Raw genomic sequence first — 22,273 nt, 5'->3', positions numbered from 1 at the left:
GGGCAGAGGCCAAGGCTTTCTGGCTGGGGCGTTCTAATGCCTCAGTTTGAGAACCACTGACCTGGCCTGTTGCATACTTCTGATTTGCTGTTTTAATAGTGGCTTTATTGATCAGCAAAGTGACATAGTAGCAACTGTAGTGGAGGAAAAACTATCCTTGAGTGAGTGGTACCTAACGCTGACTCGTGTAGGTAGGGCTGTGCAAAGCAGACTTGTTTATATCCTGCAGGAGCAAGCCCTTCACAAGTCCCAGTCTTGCTGTGTGTTGATGGAGGTGAAGGAAAATGGAGTGAGGAAGATATAAACATGAGGGGTTGCTTAGGCAATGTTTGGCTTTCAGCTAGTGCTTTGCAGATGAGAATGGATTGTCGACAGAGGCAAGCATAACCAACAGTGGCCTCTTTGAGAGCCATGTGCACCCCTCAGACCTCTGAAACAACTCTCCACAAGGCATAAAGGTCTTCTCACCCTTGCAGTTGAACACTCAACGGTACTCAACTGGGGAATGAGCCACCCCTATGCAGGTGCACAAGTTGTAGCGTCTCTTGGAAAGCAATAGTTTTATCGCTCTTTACTGCTCTGTGGTTGTCAGCTAACAGATTATACATGAGGTTGCCTTGGAAGACTCTTTGGAAAATTTGTTTGTGTGATGCTACTGCTTCAGTTTAGTTTTATTATACTATAACTTCTGCTGCTGTTTCTTTTGTAAGTCACTTAAAAGTCTTAAAGAGGGAAAGTGGCATATATGCTTGGATTATACCCATTGTATAATTACTATATTCAGTTAATTTATTCAGTTGGTGTGCGTAGGCGGAAGAAAACTATTTTGATATTCTTAATGATATTGATGTCTTTATTTTGTAAAATACACCATCAAAAATGAATGGAGACATACTTACAAAGCATGCTATACTTCTTCCTTTTCAGAGACCTTGTTCACAGACAGACGGCTAGTGCTGTGGTGCAGCATATGTCCCTTGGAGTGTACGGCTTTGGTTGTGAAGACTCTCTGAATCACTTGTTAAATTACGTGTGGCCCAATGTGTTTGAGACATCGCCTCATGTCATCCAAGCAGTTATGGGAGCACTGGAGGGCCTGAGAGTTGCTATTGGACCTTGCAGGATGTTGCAGTATTGTTTACAGGTAAACTTTCTTAAGTAGAGAAGTCTACATGGGCATGTAGTTTGTAGAATGAGGGAGAAAGAGACTTAATGAGTAGGATGGGTTGAAAATAAGTAATTGAAGTCAATTCTTCCATTGCAGTTATGGTTTGTAGCAGTGGTTCTCAAACTGGGGCATTGCGAAGCTCCAGTTAGAGGGCCCTGGCATCTGCTCCTTTAAGGGGCAGGGAGAGGAGAAGGCAGTGATGCGATCTGCTGGATCACACCGCTTTGGAAGGGCACAGGGGCTTGCTGCCACTTGCCAGAGCCTGCAGCAGCCTCCTAGGGGTGTAGGAAATCCCCAGACCAGCCTCAGCAAGGCTCCCTACACTGCAGATTGAGTAAAAATGGTGATCTCAACCACTTCTGCAAATGCAAAACTGGAAGTGATCACCATTTTTAAGGTCTCCACAGCATGGGGAGCCCTGTGGAGGCTGGCACGGGGGCTCCCTGCACCCTTGGGAGGCTGTTGCAGGCTCTGGTAAGTGGGAGCAAGCCCCTGCACCCCTCCAGAGCAATGCAATCCAGTGGATCATGCCGTTGCTTTCCCCCCACCCCTGCACACACTTACTGCAGCTCAAGCTCTCCTTAAGAGTTTGAGAACCACTGGTTTATAGAAATCTTTTTGCAATTTACTTGCATTTTGAAAACACATAATGTATGATGGATTGGTTACATATGTATGACTAGCAAATCGAGTTGAGTGTAAATCCTTCCTGTAGTACAATTTTTGACTCAGGAGTTGCTCCTGGATGATTTCCTTGAACAAAAGTCATAACCTGAATAACAGCTAACAGCCCAATCCTATCCGCACTTTCCTGGGAGTAAGCCCCATTGACTCTAACAGGACTTACTTCTGAGTAGACATGCATAGGATTGGGCTGTCAGTTAGGTAAAGATAGTTTAGCTTGGTTGAATGTTATATAAGCATATAAAGGCTAAGAAGGCAGGACAGTTCTTTTAATCTCTAAGAACCTGAGGGATGAAATTGTAGCAGTATAGTAACAGCTAGAAAAATTTAATCATAGATTTATTTGGGACATGACTCTCATAGCAGTCTGCCTTGAACACTGGGTTTTAGAGTAATGAATGATGCAAGTGTAAGTATTTTCTGTCACCTGATGTAATATTCTGTTGTACCAGAGTTGAAAAAACTCCTGCAATTAAGGAGGAGCTCCTTATGCAGAAAAAAACTCCTGCATTTACCCTTTGGGTAAATGGGATGGCACTATTTCTTGTGCTCCACTATACAACCTCCTTTTGAAACTGAGTGATTTGTAGTGTTACTAGCGAATGGAAGAAGAAATGAGTAGACAAAAGTTTGCATCACAGCTGACATCCTTCAATGGCTGGATGAACTGGACATTGATATTTGATCTAGTTTAATTGTTATATGTCCATGTATTATATGACATATGCTAAATAAACAGATGGGATTGAGGCTGCATATGATAAAGTGCCATTTCCTTGGAAAAATAACTTTAAAAATAAAAGATGTGATGTGGATGGTGGCTTATTACCTTCCTTTCCTCTCATTTTCCTAGGGTTTGTTTCACCCTGCCAGAAAAGTCAGAGATGTGTATTGGAAGATCTACAACTCAATCTACATTGGTTCACAGGATGCTCTAATAGCACATTATCCACGAATCTACAATGACGAAAAGAACACCTACATTCGTTATGAACTTGATTATGTCTTGTAATTTTATTTCTCATTTGTTTTGTGTTAAGTGCACAGCTATTCCACACTTGGTTCAGATCTGGTGATGTACAATTTTTTAAGATGCTGCAGATCAGCATAGAGCAGATCAGAGGCAGAGCTTAGAAATCCAGTAGCATGATTTTTAAATAACATGTCCTTGTTTATTTTGATGTTAAAGCCAGTAGTGACCAAGAACACAGTGATTACACAGAGTACAGGAAAGACTTCGTTTTGGATTCATCTTGATGAGGATTTAGATTCCATTCCTTGTGTTTAAAGGAGCTGTTTATTTGAGAAATAAACATTTGTGTATAAAATATTAATGGCTATGTGTGTGTGTGTGAGCATTTTTGGACAGGGAGGCATGTTATCAAGTCTCAGATAGTTGGAACAGTCTATGTAAAAAGGTGGCATATTGCATTTTAACCCTCTTTGTCATACCCTAGCTTTTGAATAAATAAGAAAAAAATGTTAATATATTAGTTGTGGTGTCTTTATCCTGAGAACAAGCAGTTGCTGAAAAGCCCTCCAAAGATGCGCAAGGCAAGTATCTTATTTTTTGTTGTCCTACTCCTTCATGTGAAGATTGTCATTAATAGAGGTGTGTTTTTTTCTGGTAAGTTCCTCTAGAACTTCCTCTAGAAGCGCCGTTTCAAGATGGAGACCTGGAGGTCCATAGCGACAGCACTGGAGAAGGGGGACGCGCTGGGCTCTGTGGACCTCTCCAATGCTTATATGCATATTCGGATATGCCCAGACCATCGCCACTTCTTGCGCTTCTGCTACGGATCATGCCATCTACAGTTCCGTGTTCTTGCTTTCAGCCTAACCTCAGCCCCACACGTGTTCACGAAAGTCCTTAAGAACATAAGAACAGCCCCCCTGGATCAGGCCATAGGCCCATCTAGTCCAGCTTCCCGTATCTCACTTTTGGCCCTCGTGGCTCACTTACACCTCCAGGGGATTTTCCTGTACCCCTTCCTAGATGACATCGTGATCTGAGCCCCCTCCAAGGCTCATGCCCTAAGGGACATCCAGATCACTGTAGACACCCTCAAGAAAGCGGGGTTCGTGATCAACAGGGAGAAGAGCTGCCTGCAACTGAGTCACCAGTTGGTGCACCTGGGCCTGCTACTGCACACTACCAAGTACAGGGTCTCTCTGTCCCCGGAGAGGCGGGAGAAGATGTGGCAACTTCTGGAGACCCTGCTCGCGACACAGCAACAGGATGTGTTGATGCTAGCCAGGCTGTTGGGCATGATGGTGTCTTGCCAGGACATTATATCATGGGCACGCTTCCATGCCAGGGCGCTCCAGAGATTCCTCCTGCGCTTTCAACAAGAGATAGAGAACAACATCCACTACAAGACCTCCATCCCTCCCAAGGTCAGGAAGGAGCTGGCGTGGTGGAGGAGCCACTCCAAACTGGCAGAAGTTCCCCACTCTGCAACTGGGGGTGGACAGTGATCACCACGGATGCCAGCCTTCTGGTTTGGGGAACCCACACAAGGGGGGGCGGTCACCCAGGGAGCCTGGTCCAGGGAGGAGTCCCACATGCACATCAACCTGCTGGAACTCAGAGCCATCCATCTGGCGCTTTACAAATTTGCCCACCTGAACCAAGGCCAGCAAGTTCTAGTGAAGACAGTCAATGTAACCGCCAAGGCTTACGTGAACAAACAAGGAGGCCTACGATCCACGGCCCTCCACAAAGAGGCAGCAGCCATCATCACTTGGGCCAAAGCCCATCTCGTAGCCATACGGGCAGAGCACGTGGCCAGAGTGGACAATGCCGCAGCGGATTGGCTAAGCAGGCAGCGGATCCTGGAGACAGAGTGGCAGCTAAACCCACGGGTCTTCAGCCTGGTGAGAGAGAGATATGGGACCCCATTTGTGGACCATGAGAGAGAATGCGCAAATCCAAAGATTCTTCGCAAGGGTCCCACAAGAGGGGGCGGAGGGCATAGAAGCTCTAAGCAGCCCCTGGCCTCAGGGTCTTTTGTACGCCTTTCCACCAGTTCCGCTACTCCAGCATCTCCTCAACAGAATCAATCAGCTCCAGGCCAAAGTCATTCTGATCGCTCCCAAGTGGCCCAGACATTGATGGTTTCCAGAGCTCCTACACCTGTCAACACAGAACTACTGGACATTCCCGCTGCAGCAGGACCTCCTGCTCCAGGGCCCGATGGCACATCCTCAGCCACACCTCTTCAATCTGACAGCATGGAGGTTTAGCAGAGCATGCTAGTCAGGCTGGGTATTCTGACAGGGTCACGGCCACCTTGCTGGCCTCACGTAAGTCCTCCCCTAGGAAGGTGTACCAGTCTACCTGGCGCAGCTTTATTAGGTGGGCAGAGGCTAGGGGGGTCAGGGCAGTCATGGCTGGGGTAAAGCACATCTTGACCTTCCTGCAGGAGGGCCTGGACAAGGGTCTGTCCACCAACACACTCAAGAGGCAGGTGGCGGCCCTCAGCAGCATCCTGAGAGCGGGCTCAGGGGAATCCCTGTCATCCCATCCTCACGTCTGCAGGTTTCTGAGGGGGGTGACACTGCTGAACCCCCCCCCCCCCGACGGTACACAGGTTCCCTAGCTGGGACCTGAACAAGGTTCTGGAGGCCCTCACTCAGGTGCCCTTTGAGCCACTGGCCTCGCTTACCATTAGGGAACTCACGTTCAAGGTTCTCTTTCTAGTGGCGATTACCTCAGTCAGGAGGATCTCAGAGCTTGGGGTCTTGTCCATCAACCCCAAGCTGTGCATTTTCCATAAGGTGGTACTCTGCCTGGATCCGACCTTTGTCCCAAAGGTCAACTCCCTATTTCACAGGGCTCAGGAACTGATTCTCCCATCCTTCTGCCCCAAGCCGGTGCACCCCAGGGAGAAGGCATGGCACACTCTGGATGTGCGTAGGGCCCTACGTTATTACACCAGGCACACTAGAGACTTTAGGAAGTCGGAGTCCCTGTTTGTCGCCTATAAGGGCTCCAACCAAGGCCACAAGGCCCCTGCCAGCTCGCTAGCGTTCTGGTTAAAAGCGTGCATACGGCTGGCCTACCAGGCCAGAGAGGAAGTTTCCCCCAGAAGGGATCACGGCTCACTCCCACAGGAGGGCTGCCACCTTGGCGGCGTTTGACGGGTACGCATCCCTCATTGAAATCTGTATGGCAGCAACGTGGTCTTCGGTCCACACCTTCACCAAGCACTACTGGATAACCACAGCCGCTTCATCAGACGCTGCTATGGGGTGTAAGGTGTTGCAACAGGTGGTGAGGCTGTGAGCAACCCCTCGCTGGCCCACCCTTCTGGTTGGCTCTGGTATATCCCAGCAGTATGAATGCCAGCCCTTCCTTCCCAGAGAAAGTAGGAATTTCTTACCTGAGAATTCCAGTTCTGGGAAAGGAAGGATGTCATTCCGCCCGCCGCTTCTCCAGCTCGGGGGCTGCACTGCTACCTCAGGCCTCCCCACGGGGGGCAGAAAATCCTCTTTATTTGCGCGGATGTTGGGGTTGTTGGTTGTTTGTTTGTAGTTACTCCTACAGTTGGCTAGGTATCGCCATAGTCGATCCTTGCGGTGGACACGCCACAAATCAAGGGCCAGGCCACTGCTGAGGAGCAGGGGGGCATCAAGTCTTTTCCTGCTTGTCAAGTTTGGGCTGGGGAACACCATGGGATGCTCCCAACGTGGGAGGAGTATCCGTTCATTGAGGTTCCCATCCTACCTTCCAGGAGGAGGGGCATCCCAGCAGTAGGAATGCCATCCTTCCTTTCCCAGAACTGGAATTCTCAGGTAAGAAATTCCTACTGTTTAGGACCTGTCAGAAGTGACTGGGAACTTATTTGCCCAACATCCAAGACTAGACCAACAGGAAACCTGCAAATATTCAGTGTCCAAAGACAGTAAACTCTTAATGCTGTTTTCCATATGGTCATAAGGTGGAAAGAGTAGTGAAGTCATGCTATTCTGCCTGGCAAGAATTATTTCAAATTCTTTTGGAAGTGATAAAATTAAGAGGATTACATCATACACAGTTTTTCATGTATCATCTTTGCACATGATGATTAAATTTATTTTTGGCAATTTCCACACCCATTCAAATGTAGTAGGAGTGCGGTAGCTAGAATAGCTACAGGCTTTTAAAAATTGCTTGCCATCTCCCACGTTCTATTCTGCATGAATAGCATATGAAAATGACAACAAATGGTGGGCAAGAGTTTGGGACGTAGTTTTAGTGTTGTGCAAGAATACTCTCAGTGGTACATTATTAGTGCTCCTGATCAAGGGTTTGCACGTGACCTTTAAACATTCATGCTTTTGAAATGCTGCCTGTTTGCTGAATTGGCAGCTTTGAATCAATACGGCAAAGCATCAGAATTCTGTGCAACAAATTCAATAGTGTAGCTGATGTTCCAGGAAGCTTCTTTATTCAGCAAGGCTGTATTATGGGCAAACCACAGACAGAAATAACATGGAATGTCTACAATAGTTGTTAAATGATTTATGCTCTGTCTTTCATTTGAAATAACTCTCCAGTTTTACAACAGATTGTGTGACTACAGTACAAAGCAATTAAGTACAGTAGTCTCTTGGAGATGGGGGGGGGGGGGCTGAGATAAATGTTGCAGGTGAGGGGTATAAGAGATTAGCCAGCTCTGATATTCCTGCTGCTGCTGGCAACTCCCTATAAGGGGCCTGCGGCAAACTCAGGAAAAATAGTAAATGTGCTTACAAGATGTACCTGTTAACCATGGGTGTTGCCAGTGGCGTAGCTAAGGGAGTGCAGGGGGTTGCAGTTGCACCGGGCAACAACATTTAGGGGGGCAACAAGCTGAGCTTGACACTAGTCTCCAAAATTGTGAAAAAATTGATATGTACAAATAATACCATCATTATAGATCATTGGAAAGGTAATTTAATGCAGAATGCAATGAAACAAACTTCATTGGAATATCTGTATTCTATCAAAAGTTATAACCAATTATCGAGAAAATGAAAACACAACTGCCTTATGGAACAGAACGTGGATTTTCTTAACTTAAAACTGACCTATGAGACTGATTGTTCTGAGAGCCAATGAGATGTTACTATGATACAGCATGGAATGAATACAGTGTTAATATGAGTCTGCTCTCATTTCCATGTATCATAATACAGTTACCCTACTAACTGGGTAAAGAGGCACTTTTTTCAGGGGTGCATGTTATATTTAGTGGCGGGAGAATAACTCTTTTCAACCCAGCACAGTATCTCTAACCAATAAGAGGCACACTTTTAATTTAATTAATTACATTTTATTTTGTTGTGGGGGGGCTACAAAATCTTCTTTGACCCCAGGTGGCAGGTGGATACATTATGCCACTGACTGGGGGTGTGTGTGGCAGAGTAAGTAGGTTGCGAGCTTCTGGGGGAGGAGGCAGGTTTCCCTTCAATTTTCACTTTTTTTTAAAGCCCAGGTGTGACATCACTTCTGGTTGTGACATCACTTCCAGGGCATCATTTTGAGCTTGGCACTGGGCTACATGATCATTAGCTACGCCACTGGGTGTTGCTTCTCTTAATCCAGGCCAAATGGAATGGCTCCTGGCTTGTCTCTTAGTGGTGGGGTGGGTAAAATAGATGATGTGGTGGAGAGGAACACATGACAATAAAGCTCTACTCAGCTCTCTAGATCTCACAACTGCTGCTATCCTTAAAGTCTGGGGGGAAATCCCTACTCTCCAGAAAGGGCAGCTAGTCCATATCAGTTGTAATGTCACCCAACAGTGACACATCTCAAAGACAAATCCCTGAATAAATCTGGGGATGTAATCATGTGACCATTAGATGTACAATTAGTTGGTTGTGTGTGAACAGATGCTGGGATTACATCAATTATGATTCAGAAAATATTCTTTGTTGGTTTCTAGAATTCTTTGTGCCACACTGGCCTGGGATGCATTCAACACTGACATCATGTTTGCCCATTTCTTTCACTCAAATTTTCATGGGATTGAAAGTATGCAATACAGGGCATACGGTATAATTTAGAATTTATTCTCAGTAAAACCACAGCTGCATGGAGAGAGCACCATCATTTCAGCACTTTCCATAGTCGGTTACGTAACTGTTTTTGTAGAAGAGCCAAATCCACCATCCTCAAAAACACTTGTGTGATGTTGTATTGTGATGACAAAAGTATTGTTGCCGCCTCAGTGTTACATGGACAAACTCAAGAAGAAAAGGAGATGGACAAAGGAATACATAATTAGTGTAGTGGAAGATAGGTGCAGTATACCTGTTTAAACAGAAACACCCATTTTTTGCCTAAAGTAGTCAGGGCTAGTTTTAACACAAAAATAGGGTGAAGTGAACCAATTGTTAGGGACAGCACAACAGCCCACCCAACACTCTTCGAATGCTACAGTGCCTCCAGCGGCATTCAGTGCTATTACCTTCCCAATAGGATTGCCAGGCCTCCACGATTGGCCTGGAGTCTCCAGGATTCCGCTTCAGAACAATCCTGACATTTTTCTCAGGGCATCTAGGAATTTCTAAGAGTATATCAGATTGGTGGTCTGCAGGAATAGCTTCAGTCAGAGTTGAGAAGAAGCAATTCCTGGAAATGTTTCCAATATGACAAAATATTATTATGCAAGGGAAACCCTATTAGAATATCCAAAATTGCTTTCAGTAATTTTGTGGAGATTAGCACTGAATCCTAAAGATTTCAGGCTGGTGTTGGAGGGTTGGCAACCCAAATTCCCAAAATTGTCATTATATTTTGGACACCAATGAGGGGGACACTATCTGGGTTTCCTAACTCAGACACCAGCATGTTTTGGTCAACCTGTCTTAATCCAGTTTCAGAACTGGTTGTCAAATGCTGGAGATTGGAAACTAGAGTGGCCAGACTTATTACAGCTTATCTTCAGTTTTAATACAGTGGACCCCTACTTTACCATGGGTTCACTTTATGATCAAATCACTTTATAATGGAATCCCCACATAGTAAAACTAGGTTCACAATGGGAGTTGCTCACAATTGTCACCCAAATTCGTTGGTGAAAGATAAGCCAATCAGTGCTGCAAATGTTTGGTAGCATCTCAGCCAATAGCAGGGTATTGAGGGAATAATAAAGCCTTGTAATTTGTGTTTATAATTACAACATAATCTTGCCCCCTGACTATCACAGTAAGCACCTTTTTCATTTTTAATCACCTTTTAGAGAGGGAAATAATTTAAGGCCCAATTCTATCCAACTTTCCACACCGATGCAGCCCCAAGATATGGGAAACAAACATTCCCTTACATTGAGGAGGCCTCCATGACTGCCCTCCCATTGCAGGATGCAGCGTTGGCAGTGCTGGACCTTGTTGGCATGGTTGCATCAGTGCTGCAAAGTTGCATAGGATTGGGCCTTAGTTCTGAGGCAGAATCTTCCACTTCCAAGGACATAGAACTAATTATAAAAAAAAAGTTATTGGGTTCACATTACAATGTTTTCACAGTACAGTGCTGTCACTGGAACAGATTGCTATTGTAAACGGTAAAATCCTAACCAGGTCTATTCAGAAGTAAGTCCTATTTTGCTCAATGGGGCTTACTCTCAGGAAAGTGTGGTTAGAATCGCAGCCTGAGTGTCCACTGTATTTTAATTTAAAAATAACTTGGAGGGCAATGGAAGGTGAAAATATCAGAAATACAGTATTATGCTATAAGTAGCATCCCACTGCCTTATTTCTTTTTTGGGCTTTTTGAAAGAGATATAGCCTCTGTAGAATGCATGATGATCTCCTTTCCTTTAGAAACATCCTTATTAGGCATCTGTAATGCATTTACATTCATAGCCCTGGATCAAACTCTTTTTGTGACTCATGTTACTTATTTCCTTCTTTAGCTAAGATGCTGAACCAATGGGGGGATGGTTGGGGGCTTTCCCACTCCACAGCATTGGCAGTGATATTATTACACTTTTCCAACAGTAGTTTTTAGAAATTATCAGATAACTAGGAGGTTGGGGGAGGAGAATGCATCTGGGATTACCTAACTCAAGTAGAATGATGTAACTGGGAAACTTATCATCAGGGCTCCCCAAACTTGAATCTGTATTCCTTGATGTTTAGCATAGTAATCAGTACATTGTTACAGAAGGATTGGCCTAAGCACCTTGGTCCTATTTTTTTAAGCTGTTTTTGCCCAACCTGAAGGTGTAAACATTCAGCCCCTGTTGCATATATACAATGTTGGGCAGAACTGGCTTTTAAGAGAGAACAACAGAGGCTCCAATTGATCGGTGATAGCTTTCTGATTGACCACTTTTCCTATAAATATTTCCTGATTACTCATTGTTGGAACCAGTTATGTGCCTCATTCTTCAATATACCACTCCATCTTTAGACTTAAATCATCTTGTAACTTTATCTTCTGTCTTTTTACTGTTCTGCATGAACACACATTTCACAACAGCTGCCACCACCATTGTTGCTCAATCTTCATTTCTGTTCCTCCACTTTCAGTCAGAGATGCCACCTCAGTCTGTTTTCTTATTGACATTAATCAAACTAAGGCTGCAATCCTAACCATACTTTCCTGAGAGTAAACCCCATTGAACAAACTAGGACTTATTTCTGAGTAGACCGGGTTAGGCTTGTGCCCATAATGATGCTATTATCTCCAGTATAACTGAGTTTCACAGATCAATTGGTGAGTCACCCTTCGCTGACCCAACAACACCCCATTCACAGCTGAAGGCCAAGGGGGGAGCTGGTCCCCCAGTCCTAGTAGGACAGTCACATCCTTCCTTCCTGCCCTTTAATGCCTCAGTCAGGTGTAGGTAGAAGGGAAGGGTATACCACACCCTCTTCCTCTCCTCAGAGTCTGTTCCCAGGGTCCCTGCCTCCTCCTAAGAGGCTTCTAGACAACCCTCAACCCTACATCATCATCGGCACAGACTGCCTTCAAATCTATCCTGACTGCCATTACATGTACGCCGGGCCCCTCCCCCAGTTCAGGTGTCTGTGTTGCCTTAACAACAGGGAAGCCTGTCCTGAACACCTTGTGAGAGCCTAGGGCTTCTTGTGCAGCTCCAATGCACCTCTTGCACTGCTCCTTTTTCCAGATGCGGGGATTCTTATCCAGGGCATGGGCTGAATGGCAGTGCGCTCAGAGACTGTGGCTTGAGTGGAGGGCTGCAGTGGTGGTGTCTGAAGTGCTGAGAGCTTTGATGGCCACAACAGGGATGACAGCCAGGACATCTGGGGCTCTGCTCAAATGTGGGCTCTAATGTGGCCCCTGGAAGCAAATTTATCTGGCCCCCCTTATAATTGGGCTCTCTCATACCTTGAAAATATGAACAAGATTTGCACATTTTCTCTTCTGTCATTTGCAGCTAATGAGTTCAACTTTGAGAACAAATGCTTATTTCTGGCCGTCATCTGTTTAATGATGTCACTTCTTGCTTAATGATGTCACTTCCAGCCCTCAGCAGGCACCATGAATAGTAATTTCAGCCCTCTGTATCAAACAGGTTTGACACCCCTGACCTAGAACAACTGACAAAATAAATGATAGTGGCTACTGAATCTCTGACATTCCTCCAATACTTGAGACCCTGTTTGGCTGAAATGCAAGCAATTAGTGTCAACTTGGACAAAGTTTTGGGGCTAAAAGTGCATCTAGAATCCAGTGCAGGTTATTTGAGGACCATAGCTGGATGTTGTAGGAATGTGTGTCCAATGCATGACATTGACAGCACATGCTCTGAGCAGTTCATTTGTGATAGAGGGGCTGCTCTTTTGGAATTTCTGCCTGAACACTTACTAAAGTAACAGGTGGTATTTGGGCAGGATGACCAGAAACAATGGATAGAGGTATTTGAAAACTGTTATTTACTCAGAAGTAAGCCCATTGTGTTCAGTAATAAGACAGACTATAATCCTACCTTACTCACCAGAAACAAACACCTCTAGCAATGGAGGACAGCGTGTCTGTAACTTTAACCAAGGCATGAAAGAGGAAATTTTGGCAGGTGCAGGAAGGGTTTAAAAACCTGCACCTGTCAAAATTTCCTCTTCCATGCTATGGGTGAGGCAGTTTGTCCTCCATTGTATCTGGTCACCCAGACCATTTGGGAGAAACCCATGTAGAAATGCATCAGGCAGACATTCGTCTGGTATATCTCTAGTAAGTGATTGGGAAACCTTACATATTTGCATATTCTTCTGTTTATTCTGCTGTCATTTCCCATCCCTTTCTCTGTTGTCTCCCTTGTGCCCATTTCTCAGTGGAGAGCCTCTCAGGGCAGAGTCCTATCATCTTATCTGCCGAAAAGCACCATGGACACAGATGGCACTATAAACAAATAAAGACAGGATTGCATAGAAGGAAGTGAATGAAACTACAAACAGGTAAAAAGAAAGAATCACGTTTTGCAGGGATATGGCCGGCATTGTGGCACACTGCATATGAACACAAGAAAAACCTGCTGAATCAGACCAAAGGCCCATCTAGTCCATGATTTGTTAGGTGTGTTGCGAGAATATATTGAAGTGGCAGGACTGAAAATAAATGTCAAGAAAACAAAAATTTTAACAAAGAATATGCAAATAAAGAAAATACAGCAATTAGTGGAATTAAACTTCAAAGAAGAAAAAATATTTAGGGATTCAATTAACGAAGAAAACATGTACATTAGTGAAAGATAATTTGAAACTTATTGAAGAAATAAAAAAGACTTAACAAAATGGAAAGAATTGCAACTTTTGTTGATGGGAAGAGTTGCTGCAGTGAAAATGAATGTTTTGCCTAAAATAAACTTTCTTTTCCAAACAATCCCTGTAAATTTGAAGTAAGATAACTTGATTAATTTCTTTAAATATATCTCAAAATTTATCAGGCAGGGAAAGAAACCAAAAATTAGAATGAAGGCCTTGCAAGATGTGAAACTAAGAGGAGGCATGGGGCTTCCTGATTGGTTTTTATACTGTAAGGCCATGGTGCTACTATGGATTAAAGAGTGGATTATATTAGAAGATCAAAGAATACTTAAACTGGAGGGACATGATCTTGAATGGGGATGGCATGCATTTGTCTGGTATGGAAAAGCAAACAAATATAAGCTATTCAATAATCATATATTAAGGAAATCTCTATTATGAATCTGGGCTAAAATGCAAAGACAGATGTATACCAAAATCCCCAGAAGGGTGGCACCATGTTTTGCCAGATTTCAAGGCCAAGCTCTGCCTGGAGAATTATGCCCACTTTAAGTAAATTAGCTCCCCTTCTTTCCCCCAACAAATGACCCTGGTTCTGTCCTGCTGGACCCCACCTCCAGGGTAGCTTGCCTGTTCAACCTGCAGAGGTCCTCTCTCCTGCCAGCAGCCTCCCACCACTACAGCAGACCCTTGGTCCTCAGCAGGTCTTGGGCACAGCCTCCAAAGTCTATTCACCAATTTCTCCAGTCTCTCCTCAAGCTTCTGCTACCCACACCCCCTTCCTGCCTCAGGTGCTCCTTATATCCCTGAGGGCCCTATTGCCTTCAAGTGGCTGCAGCTGTGCAGCACACTCTGCTGGATGCCCAGGCCTTAAAGGGGCCACTGCTGATACCACATATACCTCCTCGCCAGATCTTCCGCAATTCCAGTACACGCCGCTAGAAGCATGTACCCAGCCAAATTTATTAGAGACAACAAAAATGCTTAGATATGAAAGTTTATTGAAGCAGGCTGGGCAATTAAAGACAAAAGAAGAACTGTTAAGACAGGGTGTGGAGATGGATTGGTGGACTCGCTTACAATTTGATTCAAAATTTGGGAAAGATAAACAAGAAGGATTCTATTCAGAACATTTGATAGAATACTCTTAGAAACAAAAGAAAAATATATCAAAAGAATGTATATGTTCCTATTGGATTTTGAGATGCATGAAGAAACAATAAAAGAATGTTTGATAAAATGGGCGCAAAATATAGGCCATAATATTACATTAGAACAATGGGAACAGATTTGGAAATATAATATAAAATTTACAAGAGCAACAAATTTTAGAGAAAATATATAATGTTTTGTAGATGGTACATGACACCAGTAAAATTGGTAAAAATGAATCAGAACATATCAAAAAATTGTTGAAAGTGTAAATGTGAAGAAGGAACTTTTTATCATATGTGATGGACATGTAAAAAAATACAAGTATATTGGAAAATGGTAAGGAATCTAATACAAGAGATTGTTGGATTTACGATACTGCTGAAACCAGAGTTATTTTTGCTTAATATCACCTTAGATATTATAGATAAAGAAAATGATGTGTATTTAGTTATTATGAAATTAACTGCTGCAAGGATTTTACATGCTAGATACCGGAAAGATATTAAAATTCCAACAAAAGATGAATTAATAGAGAAAATAATGAATTTTTGGAAATGTGGCGGAAATGGATAGACTTACAGAGATTTTGGATCAACAGCACAAACCGACACAGATAGAGCAATGGAGATCATTCTATGCTTGGTTGAAAATGAAGTTGTAGATGTATAAGATAGGGCATTTAGATGAATATATTGTATACATGAGATATATACATATGATATGATAGATAAATGATATTAAGAGGCTAAACTAGAAAAGGAACAAGATTAGATATATTGATATATGATTGCCTGCACCCTTCAACGGTGTGTTTTTGTGTTGTGTATTGAGTTTGTGTTTGTTTATATTTGTTTGTTTTTATTTTGGAAAAATAATTTTTTTTAAAAAAGACACCAAGATATCTGTATCCCAGTGGTTGCCAAACTGTGCACCATGCAACATCCCTGATTGCCCCTCCGACTGGCTCTCCTATGCACCACTACCTTGGATCTCACAAGATTTGGGTGCTGCCATCTTGGATCTCATGAGATCTTGTGAGATTTGGGCACCACCTTCTTGGATCCTGCAAGATTTTGCAGGATCCAAGATGGTGGTGCCCAACTGAGCCAGGAACAAGAGGCTGTGGGGACGTTGTGACCCCACTAATTTTGGGAACCACTGCCATATTCTGTTGCCAGTTCCTTGCATCTGGCATTCAGAGAGAGGCTACTTCTGAAACTCGGACATTGCATACAGTTATCATGGCTTGTAACTTGTTTTGGGCTTTTCCTCCATAAATCTGTCCAATCCCCTTTTAAAGTCATCTAGGCCTTCAGGTGCCATCACCACAACCTGTGGCAAGGAGTTACACAGATTACTTGCTGGGTAAACAGTATTCCAAATTTGGCTGCACTATAGATTTGTACAGAGGCATAACAATATTAGCAATCTTTTTCAGAACCCCTTTCTTAATAACCCCTTATGAGCCCTTTTCCCAATGACCACATTCAATAAATCAGTCCTCCTGTTGGAAGTGTGTCCTGAAAATTCTCTCATAAACATATGGCCTCTTTTATTGTTAATTTCATTGTTTACATTTATATACCACCTATCTGATTCTGGTTTAAAGGTATGTTCAGTTAAGTCAGTGGTTCCCCACCTTTACCCAAAGGTAAGGGAATCGCTGAGTTCTTGTGGGGCTGTTACAAGGGGTGGCAACTTGGCGGTGAGGGCACTTCAGGGTTTGTGCCACCACATTGTTTCCTACTGCCCTGGGTGGGGTCATAACCCCTAGGTTGGGAAACACTGACCTAAGCAGAGATACAACCAAGATGTAGGTGCTTAGCAGTCACCAAGTTCCCATAGCTTTGTTCTTGACTGTATTTCAGCTTAAAGTTAAATTTATGGTGGAATTCCTCTGGTCTGTTGGGAAACTGTTGGAGCACGCACTGGCCCACAACTGCCAGTCATAACCGCCAGACATAAGCTGCGGGCCAATTTAGAGCAAGGTCTTTTGTAGTTTCCATGTGTTTTCTGCTTTTCCCTAGGCATTATTATTTTTTTTTCAAGTGGGCATTATTTTAACACCTCCCCCCCAATTGCTCTGAACAACTTATGGCTCCATGTGTTTCTGGTTTGGTTTGTATGTTTTTGCTGTGTGAGAGGCATGTGGCTAACAGCTCATAGTTCTCATGTGGTTCTACATGCCTGTATTATAGTTCTCAAGTGCATTATAAATGAGCTCAGTAAAATTCATTCATTCATATAAGTTCTGACTCTAATGTATTCATTTATGTAAGTGTATGTAAATTTATTCAAATTTGAAATGTACATTTATTCTTTTTTTTTTCTTGGCCCCCCCACACAGTGTCAAGAGAGACAATGTTGCCCTCCTGCCAAAATGTTTGCCCACCCCTGCTCTATGCATTGAAAGCAGAAACCTGCTGTTTTCTCCCTGTCTCAAGAGGTGGGCATGGCTTAATGTGTCTTGCCTTGGTCTGTCTCATTGGGATGCAAACTTTCAGGGCTGGCCTTAGGAGCTGCAGGGCCCAATCGGTAGCATTTTTGTGGGTCCCCAGATTTACAGCCAATTTCAAAACATAAACAATATAAACAAACACTACTGACTTTTTAAGAATTCAAAATTAAAATTGTTGCTGCTCTCTGTAAAACCTGCAATGTGGTGTTAGGAGTCCATTGCAATGTGTCATGTGTTTTTGAGAAAACCAGAGTAAATTACCCTAGTACCAGAGGCCCTTAGGTATGGCGCCCAATTAGCTTAAAGCTGGCCCTGCAAACTCAGGTAGCTCAGCACAACTCAAGGGCAAAACAATATTTTTAAAAATAAATTGAGTTGATTGCAATACAAGTTGCAATCAACTTGACTTTCTGGGTCTCAGGTAACTGTCCCAGCTCATCCTTTAGCATTTTTGCACCTGGGACATCTGCCCCACCTACTCCACTCTCATTACATTTTTGGAGCCAGCACTGTTTTAGAAGTTCAACCAGATTCATGTGAGATGAAACTACTTCTTAAAAATCTGGTCCAAAAACCACAAACCAGCTATGCTCAGCTTGCTCTCACATTCTGTTTCAGAAGTCAGCTGGGGCAAACTAGGCATGACATTTAACACATCTTTGAATCTTGGGCTTGGAGTTTTCCACATCTTGTTTTTTCAACCAAAGTCAGCATCAAGGCCTCCTAATTGAGATCAGGACTGCAGTGCAAGTGTAGGGGAGGTTAACCTCCCTCACTGCTTTCCCAACAAAAACAACTCCTGGCCTAAACTACTTGCATTAAAAATCAAGACAAGCTATTGAAGAGAAAATGACTGCCCTAACAGAGGAACATTCTGAGAGGCCAACTTTCAGCAATTCTGAATCAGAGAGGAGCAATGGTTCGGACAATAATCCTTTGTGTTAAAGAATTCTTGTGGTCAACAGTGAAATGTTAGTACCCCTAACTGGCACTGAAAACATCCTAAGGCTACACCCTACCCGACTGAGCCTTGGCTCAAGTTAAGCCTTGCTTAAAGTTAATTGGCTGTGCAAGCCTCTGCTTGTCTACTTGGAAGTAAAACCTATTAAGTTCAATGGGACTTACTCCCAGGCAAAGGATTGTGTTCAGGATTGTAGCATAAAAGTGTTAGCACTTCTGCTCAGAAACTAAGGCTGCAATCCTAACCAGACTTTCCTAAGAGTAAGCCCCATTGAACAAAATAAGACTTACATCTGAGTAGACCTGGTTAGGATTGTGCCCTAAGGCTGCAATCCCATACACATTTACCTGAGAGTAAATAGACACACTTAGGATTGTACTGGAAAGGGAGCATGTCATCCTGGAAGAGTCATAATACATGCCATGAAGATGAAGCCACCTTTCTATCTTGCCTGTCATCACAAAGGGATGTGTGGTCATCACTGCTTAATGGGCACAGGAGGTTTGTGATATCTGTTTGGAGTCATAAAATTCCACATATCATCAATGAAACATGGTCCAATGGCTCCTTTTTCCTAAGGCTAAAAATGGAAGTGTTTCTAAAAACAGACATGGTTTTCTTCCCTTTTGAACATGTGCCCCTGCGCATGGTGGGAAGCACTATGAGTGTGCGTCCCAAGAGCAATTTAGTCCCAAACACATGTGTGAAACTACCAACAGTTTCACTTCCTATTCTGTAAAATGGGAATACCAATTGTCTCTTTTGAAATAATGGGACCCTAGTTCAAAGTTAGAGCATGTGCTTTGTATGCTTGAAGTCAGATGTTAAACCCATGACATCTCCGAATAAAAAGAAATCAAATAACAGATCCTGGAAAGACTCCACATTATGCGCACATTCAAGAGGTCTGAGAAACGGAGAATATAGTGTAATTACAGTACAGACAGCCCTATCCACGCTTTCCTATCCATACCTTCCAGAGAGTAAGCCCCATTGACTCTAATGAGGCTTACTTCTGAGTAGACATGCATAGGATTGGGCTGTAAGCTAGGTGGATTGTTTGACCCATCATTAGAGGTGTTTGAAAACGGTGTTACTCAGAAGTAGGCCCAGTGTGTTCAGTAAGGGCCCAATCCTATCCAATTTTCCGGTGCTGGTGGGGCCGTGCTCATGGAGTGTGCATTGCATCCTGTGGTGGGGAGGCAGTCACAGATGCCCCCTCAAGGTATGGGGGACATTTGTTTGCATTGCAGCTGTAATGGTGCTGGAAAGTTGGATAGGATTGGGCCCATAGGCCGTAAATCTATCTTCCTCACTGGAAGCAAACATCTTTGTAGTTACTTCCCAGAAGAACTGGAATTCCCAGGTCCATTGGACTTACTAGCCAGTGTGCCTTGGCTTTGTGGCAGCGTTTAAGATGCGACAGGACTCTGGGGCTGCATTCTAAACATTGTAATGAGGAAGTGCATGCCATGGAACTTGCAACACGTTTAAGATCGGGCTGGAAAGTGCTGGTTTTGCTGTTGCTACCGGTGTCATCCTGGGCCTGGACAGTGTCATCCTGGGACAGGTAGTGCTCATGGCCCAAATATAGACACTGGATCCACCCCTGGAATTCACTGGAAGCAAACATCTTTGTAGTTACTTCCCAGAAGAACTGGAATTCCCAGGTCCATTGGACTTACTGCCAGCAACTAGCCAGTGTGCCTTGGCTTTGTGGCAGCGTTTAAGATGCGACAGGACTCTGGGGCTGCATTCTAAACATTGTAATGAGGAAGTGCATGCCATGGAACTTGCAACACGTTTAAGATCGGGCTGGAAAGTGCTGGTTTTGCTGTTGCTACCGGTGTCATCCTGGGCCTGGACAGTGTCATCCTGGGACAGGTAGTGCTCATGGCCCAAATATAGACACTGGATCCACCCCTGGTTCTAAAGAGATTCAACTCTCAGAAAGCTACGAGAATTCAGCTCTACTAGGTAGATTCAATAAATTCAAATCTTCTGTACTTTGCTTTTTAAAAATAATGAATATAGTAAAAAAAACAAAAACTAACGTTCCAATGGTGTTACTATATTTGACTTGCATGCCTTTCATCTTCCTTTTCTGTAAATAAATTTTATTTTAGTATGTATCAATGCATCAGCAATGTGTCATCAATGAATGAAAGGCTTTCAATACAAGTAAATACTACCTGCATCGCAGTGATATGTTTTACTTTTGCAGGGTTGCAAGCCTGGGTATTGCACTGGTGTGTAAAATGAAAGGGTATGTTGCATGTTATTTCTATGTAGACAATACGTTTTACTTTGTAGGCAGAGATGCATTTATTCTATGCAAATTATTGTTGCATTGCTTTACAGATAATGAACGCATCTTTAAAAAAAACAAAACAACCCAAAATATTTTCTCTTCATGAAATTTGGGGGAGTTACAGGTATTTGATGTTTTTCCGTACGTATCCTTTCATTTTGCACACCAGTATAGATACCTAATTGCCCCCCAAAAAAGATAGTTCCCCCCCACCTCTACAATCCTGACTATGGGCCTGGCCCCAACTCTTGGGCACCCATAGGGGTGGTAGCTCTTGGCCCTGCTTTGAAAGACTGGCAAGTATCTTGTAAGAACAACAAGACTTTATTTAACTGGCCTCAGGGAACTGAGCAAGACGGTGGGAACGCTGTGAGGCCACTTGGTAGCTCTGCTGGTAGAACAGAGGGCTGTGACAGGTGCACAAAGGCCCCTTGGTGTGAAGGCCAAGCATAGACTTGTCCAAGTTCAGACTCCTTCCCTGGAACTGTCCTGAAGTGACTGCAACACAAGCCAACCAAATGGTTAGAAACAAGGCAAACTAGTGAACATTGGGACTTGAATGATATAGAATCAGATATTGAATCCTTTATTGGCATATAAAACAAACAAATCTACACTATATATATTTGGTCAGCCAGATAACAAATCAACTTCTCAATTGCGCAGCTCAATGAGCCGATATAGAAAAGTTGCCACAGAGTCTATTATTTCCACAGAAGAATCAGTTAGGAGGTCACGTATTCTTGCCATGTCTGTAAGTCCTCCTCTTGTTCTCAGTATAGGATCCAAATATCTTTGACGGATCTTGGTGTAGAAGGGACAATAAAGAATGGAATGGACAATGGTCTCAAAGCAATCCAGCCCACAAGGGCATCGCCTTTCAGAATGAGCTATTTATGAAATCTCCCAAAAAGGATGGCTGATGGGAGCACATTAAATCTAGCAAAGGAGAAAGCTCTCCTTTTTTGATAAGTGTGCAACGAGTAAAAATATGAGGCTACTTAACCATACAATAGCGGAATCTCCAGACTTAATGGGGAACATGCTCTGTTTGCCAGATCCTGCCTTTCAATGTCAAGAAATCTGCATTTGATGCACTGATAGGCCTCTTGAAATGGAAGTGAACCTAAACATTCAAAAGACAGCCTGACTGAGTTAATTTTCTTTTCCAAAATGGTCATAGCAAGGGGCCAGTTAGATTCAAGGAACATCATATAGAGCAAGCTTTGAGGGTCATAGTTGTGATATATGTGCAGCCAATATTTGATGGCCATCAGCCAGGCCCTAGTTTCTAACAATGATTGACCCGTTTCTAGTTGCTAGACCCGTAAGGCTGCATAGGCCCCACAGTTTGGAAGACCCAAGATTTTCGCAGAAATTTACCTTGGACAGACTCCAGGGCTTTGTTTAACACCCCAATCCAAAGGGGAATTCCATAAAATAATTGGAGAATCACCTTGGCATTAAAGGTCTTCAAGGCTGCTGGTACGTAACGGTTCCCTCTCGCATAGAAAAAGCGAGTGATAGACTGAGAGGTAACGTTAGCTAGATTAATTGCCATTTTTCTGTGAATAGCCCAGGAGAGACTATAATGTAAATTTAGACCAAGGTATTTAAACTGCTTAACTTGTTCTAAATTGTGTCCATTTAGTTGCCAATTATACAACTTCCACGTTCTCGAGAATACAAGTATTTTAGACTTGCCAAAATTAAACTGTAACTGGTTTTCTGTCAAGTACTCCAAACACTTTTCCAAAAGGCGTTTTAAACCCAAACGGGTCTGAGACATTATTGCGGCATCATCCGCGTACACCTGAGTGAATCCTAATCTGG

At 43.4% G+C, this 22,273-nt stretch overlaps 1 protein-coding gene across 2 annotated transcripts in view; it reads left to right on the top strand.

Moving 5' to 3' along the window:
* Window positions 1–3,338, top strand: part of SF3B1 (splicing factor 3b subunit 1) — a 30,223-nt gene extending 26,885 nt beyond the window's left edge. For both annotated transcript variants that reach the window (XM_066616214.1, XM_066616302.1), the window contains 2 exons: window positions 928–1,144; window positions 2,706–3,338. In XM_066616214.1, coding sequence (XP_066472311.1) covers window positions 928–1,144; window positions 2,706–2,864 — 376 coding nt within the window. In that variant the 3' untranslated portion in view covers window positions 2,865–3,338. The remainder of the gene's footprint in view (window positions 1–927; window positions 1,145–2,705) is intronic.
* The last annotated feature ends 18,935 nt before the right edge of the window (window positions 3,339–22,273 follow it).

Source organism: Tiliqua scincoides, chromosome 1 (genome assembly GCF_035046505.1).
Source record: "Tiliqua scincoides isolate rTilSci1 chromosome 1, rTilSci1.hap2, whole genome shotgun sequence".
Classification (NCBI taxonomy): domain Eukaryota; kingdom Metazoa; phylum Chordata; class Lepidosauria; order Squamata; family Scincidae; genus Tiliqua; species Tiliqua scincoides.
Note: the sequence above shows the minus strand (reverse complement) of the source record. Positions and strands in the feature narration are given on the sequence as shown.